Raw genomic sequence first — 9,062 nt, 5'->3', positions numbered from 1 at the left:
TTAAGTAAAAATCTGTCTTTACAACTTTTACTTGTAATGGAGTAATGTTTGACCAGCAGTATCTGTACTTTCACTCAAGTAATGGAGTTGAGTACTTTGTCCGCCTCTGGTAACTATTAGTGATCCCGACTGTAACGTCTGTCGGTGTTATGTTCTGATTCGCCTATTTTTCAGTGGTCTTTTGCATGCACGAGATTTACATAAAAGGAGGAAACGATGGTGTTTGAGGCTCACGGTATGTCATTTCCATGTATAGAACTGTTATTATTCAACTATGCTAAGGTAAATACAGTTTTCCATTCTATGGCACCTTTAAAAAACTGACTAATATAAATGACAAATGCACAAAAATTACTAAAGTTTAAATTAAAATAAAAAAACCTAATTCAGAATATTATTAAATACAAACCCAATTCATTTGTACAGTGTCCCAACTTTTTTGGAATCGGGTTTGTACTATAATGCATAAATAATATTAAAGTAACACCGTATATAAATACTAAAATAACAATATTTTGCATAACCCCTTTATATTTCTTAAAATTATGGAAGTAAAACAGGTTGTCAACATTTCATGTTCATTTTAATGACAGTAATGTGGTGTTTGTTGTTTTCTCCAGCTCTGCCTGACAGTGGATTACCCACAGAAGGTCCTTATAGTGGGAGAAGCCATGGACTTCGGCACTTGCAAGGCTAAAAAGAAGAACGGAGACTCTTGCACTCAGCTAGTCAACTTGGTGAGTCTCTGTCCAAACATCATGCTTTACTAAAGTAATTCACAGTTGGCCAATTAATTTCTCCTGTGTGCTTTAACAGTATGAATGCCAGTACTGCCAGTACCACGTTAAAGCCCAGCACAAGAAAATGAGCTCGAAAAGGGCGGAGCTTCAGTCTAGCTTCACAGGCTCCGCCCCTGGTAAAGGAAGGGGGCGGAGCAGTTTGAGGGAGCGCCTGTGCCAATCTGACTTCCACTACGGGGGCATGTCCTCACTCGCCTGTGCACCCTCAATGTGAGTTCACTGCCTCTTTTTATGACTGTCACCTCCCTTTAAATCCACCCAAACCCTAAATTATTGCATGAATCTTTTATTTTGACAGGTCTGCCCCACAGCCAAAGAAACAACCCACTATACAGTCTGCTTTGGCATCCATCCCAACAAACAAACTTGGTAAACGTGTTTAGTACTTTTTTTTTCCTTTTCTTCAATTGTTGATTTTGTGCTGGTGTTCGTGTTTTCTAATCAAGTCTTACTTCATGTAGTTCTGAATTCAGGAGAGGTGTCGGGCTGTTCAGATGACTTCAAAGGCCTGATATCTATGCCGACACCTGGAGCGCTTAATATTAAAAAGCATATAGGACAAGCCACGAATACAGGTAATTTTAAAGGGATAATTCATCCAAAAATTTAACTTCTGTCACCATTTATTCACACTGATGTTGTTTCAAACCTGTAAGATAACTTCAAATCTCATTTACGCTTATTCAAACCATAGGCCGTCATGCCAGATTCGACGTTGCTGTTGGTTTTCATGCGTTTTATGTAATTTGAGCGCTGGTTGCACTTCTAATAAATATGAATGCTCTCTGATGTTGCTGTACTGTTTTGGGCCAGCAGATGTCTGCCGAATGCCACCCCACAATTATCATGCAAAGAAATAAACTGAAAGCAAGCACATTTATGTCACTGAAATATAAGCAAGGTTTCTGTGGGTCTTTTAAAAAGGTCTTAAAAAGTTACACAAATTAAGGCCTAAAAAGGTATAAAATCAGAGCAGAAAGTCTTACATTTGTAAAGTCATGGCATTAAATGTTGCATGCACTGAAAAAAATGCTTATCTAAAAGTGAAAGTCTTGTTTTCTGAGAAATTGAACAAAATGTGTACAGCCTCAGTGCATACTAATAACCACGCAAATGTAATCTCCAACTTGCCTTTATTTAATTTAGCTGTTGCAGGATCAGCTTCAGTTCAGTCTATATCAGCGTCTGACCTTCTCAAGCAGCAGAAAGAAGAGCACCAGCAGAGAATGTTGGCTCGAAAGAAGAGGGCGGAAGAGATTCAGAAGAGGTGAGAGGCATTTGTTCTATTAAATATGACTTTGACTACTCGTTGTTTTTGTTTTGCGTTACATTTGGAAGCTGATACATTGATTAGTGTTGAGTTTTTGCTGGTGATTGTAGTCTCTGACTTCTGTAAACTGCAAATAATTTGTGCTTATGAATGATAAATGCTTTTAACCTGTCCCTATAGTATATGTACTATAAATATTAAGTCTTCTCTTCCCAGGGTGCTCCAGAGTAGTGCTCCCTCCCGGCCAAATGTAAGCAGGGGTCCCTTGCTCTCCCCGAAAGCAGCCTCAGAGGTTCCAAAAGGGTCGCCTGGCCTCACGTCTCGTCTCTCAGGCCCTCCTGTGCCCACACTGGGCCGTGGCTTTTCAGAAGGAGAGGACATCCTCCTTGATACATCTCCACCTTCATCAAAGAGCCTCTCAGCCGCAAAGGTATTGTTTGGGGAAAGTGCACCATCATTTGTTAAAGAATATTTTCAATACCAGGAACATTTTGCTTGTCTTTAAAAAAAAAATGTTTTATTAGTGTTACTAATAAAAAGTTAAAACTTTTTATTAACTTTATTAAACTATTTACTAAATTAAAAACTCCTTAAATTAAAAACTTTTAATAATGTTAATAAATGTAAAACTTTAATTTCTTATATTAATAGTGAAAATTTTCAAAATATTAAGTTCTTTATTTAAAAAATTAAAGACATTTGCAAATACACAAAATAATGATCTTTAAAAAAGCATCATATGACCCCATTAAAATAATTATGAATAATAAATTTATTACAAGATTTAAAAAATAACTTCTGTATTATTTTAGTGTTATTTATTTACTATTATTTGGTTTTCATTTTAACACTTTTTTTTTTTTTTAGTTTATTTTTTCATGTTTAGTTGGACTTTTTAGAGCTGCTTTACAGCAGTGTGATATTTGTTATAATTGTTACATAGTTTCATATATCAGCAAAAAAAAAGTGCGGAGTGGCTGCGTTATTTTTTTTATTTTGTAAATTCTGTCATCAGTTATTCTATAATTTGTTACTGTATTTGGAATGTCTTTCAATGGCATCTCTGCAATCTAATTATCTTAGCACGTGTTTGGTAACTCGCTCCAGTTTTGACCTGTCTCTCATCATTCACAGGAGAAAAAGGGACCCAAAATTGGAGGGGAACTACTGTTGCCGCGCGGAGAGGAACAGTCCATGTTCCTCAACAGTTTAAAGTAGAGTCAGCTGTCCTGTGTGCAGCCTGAGCCCAGTCTCACACAGAAGGAAACATCCAATCATTTGGTATCTCTGGAAAGCCATGAATGTGCTCTGAACAAGACTCCAGACTTAAATCTGTGACGTGTGAGGAAATTCAGAAATTCACTAAAATATAATGTCCGCTACAGAGGCAAAAACTCCATAGCTGGGTCTCAGGAGGATATATATATATATATATATATATATATATATACGCAAACCATATTTATGAGTTTACAAGATGGTGCAAAAGTTGGGTCTTTTACATTTTTTTTTCTTTTATTGGCTTTCTACTTTCTCTTTTTCATAATTCTGGTTGGTACGTTTTATATCGAATCCTCACTGATGTGGAAAATGAGAAGAGCTTTAGTCACATCAGTACAGACCAAAAGTTATTAAAAAGGGAGGTCAGGTGACAGCTGATTACTGAAGAAGAAAATAAGGAGTCTCTTTGAAAAAAGCTTAAAATCACAAACTAATCATGAATGTGTTGATAAAGAATCCAATAATAGAGTAAAGATAAGCAATTAGAACAGAGGGGAAAATTGTCACATTCCAAACACGAACCCTTTTATTATACATGTATTAAGAGCAGGTAATCTGTAAGTGCTAATGAATAATTATATTGTGTTATGAAAGTATCCCCCAAATGATGGTTATCCACTTTCCAAGGCACTGCATGTGCTCATATGTGCTCAGACATAGTGGCGGTGGTGAGGGTATCGTGGGTATTGCCCATCATAGTGGAATTCTCTCCACTGCTCATTCTTCCCTCTGGTTCTCTCGTACTGTTCTGTTGATGCAAAGACAGACAACAGCTAGAACTGGATCCATTTCTCAAAGACTTTTATATCTTAAATGACAAAAGGTGACCATTTTTTAAAGGAGCGGTACACACAAAAATAACAAATTGCCGAAAATGTACTCCCCCCTCAGGCCATCCAAGATGTAGATGAGTTTGTTTCTTCATCAGAACAGATTTGGAGAAATGTAGCATTACATCACTTGCTCACCAATGGATCCTCTGCAGTGAATGGGTGCCGTCAGAATCCAAACAGCTGATTAAAACATCACACTAATCCACCCGACTCCAGTCCATCAAATAACATCTTGAAAAGTGAAGAGATGTGTTTGTAAGAAACAAATGAATCATTAAGACTTATCTAAGTTTTTTTTACTTCAAACCATTGCTTCCAGCTAAAATAAAAATCTTCTATTCATGATATTGCTTTCTTCAGCGAAAATGTCATCTTGTCTGAATCAGGAGAGAAATATGCACGGTTTAAAGTTAAATCACCTTGATGATGGACATGGCAGCTTTTCTCTTCAGAAGACATTAATTGATTGGAGTGGTGTGGATTACTTGAGGATTGTGATGGTTTTTAACACCTGTTTTGACTCTTATTCTGATGGCACCCATTCACTGCAGAGGATCCATTGGTGAGCAAGTGATGCTAAATTTCTCCAAATTTGTTCTAATGAAGAAACAAACTCATCTACTACTCAATTTAGTCTTGGAGGTTCCACCAATTTACTGCGGTAGCATGGTATTAGCTACGATTATCATCAAAATGGAATTAAAATCTAACACATTTTTTATGTAGAAACAATAATTAGTAACTGTGGAGCTTTAGCTAGAATTATGAACTATGGTTGCCATGGTAAGGAATCATTCATAAACTAATCTTCTTAATCAGTGTATTCGGATCAATTGCATTTTTGATTAAATTGAATCGACTGCGCCAAATTGACCGTTTACTTTCAAAACACCGAAGGAATGTAATGTCACCTATCTAGTGTACTGGATAGAAACAGGGTGTCTGAGAGGCTCAGAGCCACTGCTGTCATCAGCCTCTTATTAGTCCAGCAGTCCTGTCTGGGAACTCTATCCTGTGGAGGGTTTGATCAGCTTGTTTCTCTTTTCTGGAAGCTAAGAAAATCAGACAGGGAGAGCAGTCTCACCATCGCGCTCCTCCTCTAAATAGTTCTCGTATTCGTTGTTTTGTTCCTCTAAGTGCTCTCTCCTTCGCTCGTTTGTAGCCATCTTCACTCTCTGCTCCGCTAAAAGTTAGTGGGAAAAAAAGCATAGATTTAAGTATACAATAAATGTGTAAATGAGATACCATTTAAAAATATTTTTTAATGTTTTCTCTTATCCTCCCCAATGCTGCATTTATTTGATCAAAAATACTGAAATAATGTGAAATATTATTACGATTTAAAATATATATTTTAAAATGATTTATTCATGTGATGCAAAGCTGAATTTTCAGCATCATTACTCCAGTTTTCAGTGTCACAATAATAGCATTTATTTGAAATAGAAGTATTTGTCCAGTATGGGTTTTCAATGGCACTTTCACATTTTTGTTACATTCTTGCTCAAAATGTATTCATTGACGACAGCTGTCAGTAGAGGTTAGAAATGACAAACCAAAGCTGATAATCTCAAAATGGACACACATCAGGTAGAATTGCTATGGGATTTCATGAAACATCATACAAGAGCAGTTAAGCATCTATTCTTGCAGTCCTGCACGTTTTCGGGTTGCTTTCATCTCTAGAGACCTCAAAAGCTCCAGACTGTCCGACATAAACAGGTTTAAGGGTGACACACACTCCCATAAACCAGTTGACAGCAGCTCACAGATATTAGCAAATTGAGTGCCAAAAATAATCTAGGTTTCTCTCTCTCTCTCTATATATATATATATACTGATGGCACTTTCACATTTTTGTTACATTCTTGCTCAAAATGTATTCATTGACGACAGCTGTCAGTAGAGGTTAGAAATGACAAACCAAAGCTGATAATCTCAAAATGGACACACATCAGGTAGAATTGCTATGGGATTTCATGAAACATCATACAAGAGCAGTTAAGCATCTATTCTTGCAGTCCTGCACGTTTTCGGGTTGCTTTCATCTCTAGAGACCTCAAAAGCTCCAGACTGTCCGACATAAACAGGTTTAAGGGTGACACACACTCCCATAAACCAGTTGACAGCAGCTCACAGATATTAGCAAATTGAGTGCCAAAAATAATCTAGGTTTCTCTCTCTCTCTCTCTATATATATACAGTATATATATCTATAGTGAGGGAAGTTAATTTAGCTCATGTCTGCAAATTCCACTTTCGAGCCCCAACTGCTTTAACTCCTCCAACCTGCAGTGCCATCACACACACATTGCTGACTATTTAAAATACACTAAAGTAAAACTTTTCCATGCCTTCACTGCTGCAGTCATAGACTGGCAGAGTAAAGGACAGCCTGATGCCGTTTGGACGAGTGTCCATATGTATGTGTGTCTGTGGGAGAGAGAGAACACTGCTCCATATTGTTCTGTTGGACCTTCTAGCCCAATGTTTTTGACTGCGAGCCTCCCACTGTCCAAGATAATATTCAAACGTACTTCCTATGGATTTTTTTACTTGTAATTTTGACTCCAGACAAAATAAAAAAAAAAAAAAAGGTAATTGTGACTCTTTATTCTATGGTCACAATTCTGACACTTTTTTTCTCTCACAAATTTGAGTTTATATCTTAATTCTGAGAAAAAAATCTCAGAACTGCAAGATGTAAACTCAGAATTAAGGGAAAGTTTTTCTTAATTCTGAGGAGGAAAAAAGTCAAAAATTGCGAGATATTAACTCACAATTGTGAGAAAAAAGTATGAATTGTGAGTAAAGGTCGCAATGACCTTTTTAAAAAAAAATTCTTTCCATGAAAGAAAAAAAAAATTTGGGGAGATAAACTCAGAGTAGCCAGAAAAGAATCAAAATTTTGAATTTGTATTTCGTCATTTTGACCCTTTATATTTTTGGCCCATGGCAGAAATAAGTTTCCATAAAGAAATGTATATTCTTCAATACCAAAAAACAAACAAATTTGTTGTGTGGGCTTGAGAAATATAATAGGTTTGCATGTTGTACATCTAGCTTTTTTTTTTTTATGAAATCGTTTTTGTTTTGTCTTTTTCAGTTAAGGTCTGGTCAAATTAGCATATTGTGTTAGGGTCGAATTCCTATCGGCTCTTTTATCTGCATATTTAATTACAGTAAGGAGTAGGGGGGGATATAAAGACTGTAAATTGTTGATTTTGGTAATAAATATTGCTTTTACAGTTCTGGTTAGTTTTATGTATGGTGTTTTATGTTAAACTGTGATTATTATTATTTTTTATCGCAAGTAAAATTTCACACAGAAAACAGAAAACACTAAACATGAAATTTTGAAGTAGAAAGACTGAAATAGTATTTTTTGTAAAATGTACTTAAGTCTTTGTTTTATTGGTAACGCTTTACAATAAGGTGTCATTTGTTAACATTAGTTAAAGAATTAACTAACACGAATGAACAATACATGTATTACAATATTTATTAATCTTTAATAAAAATAGTCGTTCATTGTTCATGTTAGTTCACAGTGCATTAACTAATGTTAACAAACACAACTTGTAATTTTAATAATGCATTAGTAAATGCTGAAATTAACATTGACTAAGATTAATAAATGCAGTAAAAGTATTGTTCATTCTTAGTTCATGTTACCTAAAGTAGTTAACTAATGAACCTTATAGTAAAGTGTTACCTCCTAGTGTTCCTTCTAGTTAATTTGCTCATACTTCTAATATCTGAGAGAATGACGTTAAAGAAGTCTGTTCACTCATTTCTTCACATCTGTATCCTATTGTTAGCATAAATTTAAAGTGAATACAATTTAATGGGAGATTACTTAAAGTTGACTTTAAGCTCCTTAATTGTTAAATATTAGGAGTGTAATTGTCTGTTCATTTTGATTAAACCTACAAAGACGATGAGAAAAGCAGAACTGAGATGAAAAACATTAGGACCGTTTTACTGCACTCACCATAGTACTCTTCATAAGTTCTTGGGGATCTGCGACTGCGGCGTTTGAAGAAGTTTGAGGCATCAGATGCTGGTGTGAAAACTTTAGATGCTCCTGCTAAAGCAATGGAGTAAGAGGAGGGAGTGTGTGGGTTTTTGGATTTGGAGTGTGTGTGTGTGTGTGTTGAACTCACTTTGAGCTTCACGGTCTTTTCCATCTTTAACGGCTGCACTTTCAACCCCGACCAGAACTAAAGGGAGAGATGTGTTTCTTAAAGAACATCAAGAAATGAAAGAGCTTTGAATACATTAACCAAAGAAAAAAAACATACGTACTACCATAGATTTTAGACCTGGTACCATAGTTGTACCTTGTTTTGTTTTTTTTGCACTAGTGGGCAGCAGTGTGAGCAGGACAGTGTGAGTCCTGGCCATCCTTCAGAAAATGAGTGTGTCTTATGCAGGTATCAGTACCTCAGCAGAGAGTCTTGAGACCTGAGTGTGTGAGAGAGAGAAAGAGAAGAGGGAATGCAAAGGAAAGGAGGGGGAGCTGGAATTTCACTGGCCCAGGGGAACGCAGGAGGGGCGAGAGAGGGAGACACGGACCCCAGCACACACCCACTGATCAGACCTTCGGTGTGCATGACAGCCTCTATCATCACTGACCATTACTGTCCAAACTTTTTGGCAGGTTTAGTCTAGCTTCAGGTTTCCATTCCAATAAAACAAATGATCAAGTTTGTGTGATAGATTCCTCAGGCAGCTACTCATCAGGAATAAGCCGATTAACTAAATATCAGCACTTTCACCTGTCTGCATAAATAATAACCTGTGCATTCCACTGAGATCAGTATCTATCGATCCATCTATCTATCTTGTCTTTATGTCTGTCTGTCTAATAATCTG

General features: G+C 36.3%; 2 protein-coding genes across 2 annotated transcripts in view; one reads left to right on the top strand and one right to left on the bottom strand.

Annotated features, from left to right (window-relative positions):
* Positions 1–3,288, top strand: part of LOC107581268 (protein MCM10 homolog) — a 7,549-nt gene extending 4,261 nt beyond the window's left edge. Inside the window, exons 7-13 of the mRNA XM_016266769.1 lie at positions 621–737; positions 817–1,010; positions 1,099–1,169; positions 1,262–1,375; positions 1,947–2,067; positions 2,287–2,500; positions 3,205–3,288. Coding sequence (XP_016122255.1) covers positions 621–737; positions 817–1,010; positions 1,099–1,169; positions 1,262–1,375; positions 1,947–2,067; positions 2,287–2,500; positions 3,205–3,288 — 915 coding nt within the window. The remainder of the gene's footprint in view (positions 1–620; positions 738–816; positions 1,011–1,098; positions 1,170–1,261; positions 1,376–1,946; positions 2,068–2,286; positions 2,501–3,204) is intronic.
* Positions 3,289–3,705: 417 nt separating this feature from the next.
* LOC107581267 (unique cartilage matrix-associated protein-like) lies at positions 3,706–8,519 on the bottom strand. Its single transcript, XM_016266768.1, has 5 exons — positions 8,489–8,519; positions 8,351–8,407; positions 8,179–8,274; positions 5,269–5,367; positions 3,706–4,099 (listed from the first exon to the last, which is right to left on the bottom strand). The coding sequence occupies exons 1-5, from the start codon at positions 8,517–8,519 to the stop codon at positions 4,002–4,004; spliced, it is 381 nt and encodes a 126-aa protein (XP_016122254.1). The 3' UTR covers positions 3,706–4,001.
* Between the last annotated feature and the right edge of the window lie 543 nt (positions 8,520–9,062).

This window comes from Sinocyclocheilus grahami, unplaced genomic scaffold (genome assembly GCF_001515645.1).
Source record: "Sinocyclocheilus grahami isolate Dianchi unplaced genomic scaffold, SAMN03320097.WGS_v1.1 scaffold33.1, whole genome shotgun sequence".
Classification (NCBI taxonomy): domain Eukaryota; kingdom Metazoa; phylum Chordata; class Actinopteri; order Cypriniformes; family Cyprinidae; genus Sinocyclocheilus; species Sinocyclocheilus grahami.
Note: the sequence above shows the minus strand (reverse complement) of the source record. Positions and strands in the feature narration are given on the sequence as shown.

Excerpts from the sequence above, each read along its gene's own strand:
- LOC107581267 (XM_016266768.1), bottom strand. The coding sequence starts at position 8,519 with ATGGTACCAGGTCTAAAATCTATGGTAGTAC. Across the intron at positions 5,368-8,178 it reads AACTTATGAAGAGTACTATG|CGGAGCAGAGAGTGAAGATG; the intron begins GTGAGTGCAGTA and ends ACTAACTTTTAG. Across the intron at positions 4,100-5,268 it reads TTTAGAGGAGGAGCGCGATG|AACAGTACGAGAGAACCAGA; the intron begins GTGAGACTGCTC and ends TTGCATCAACAG.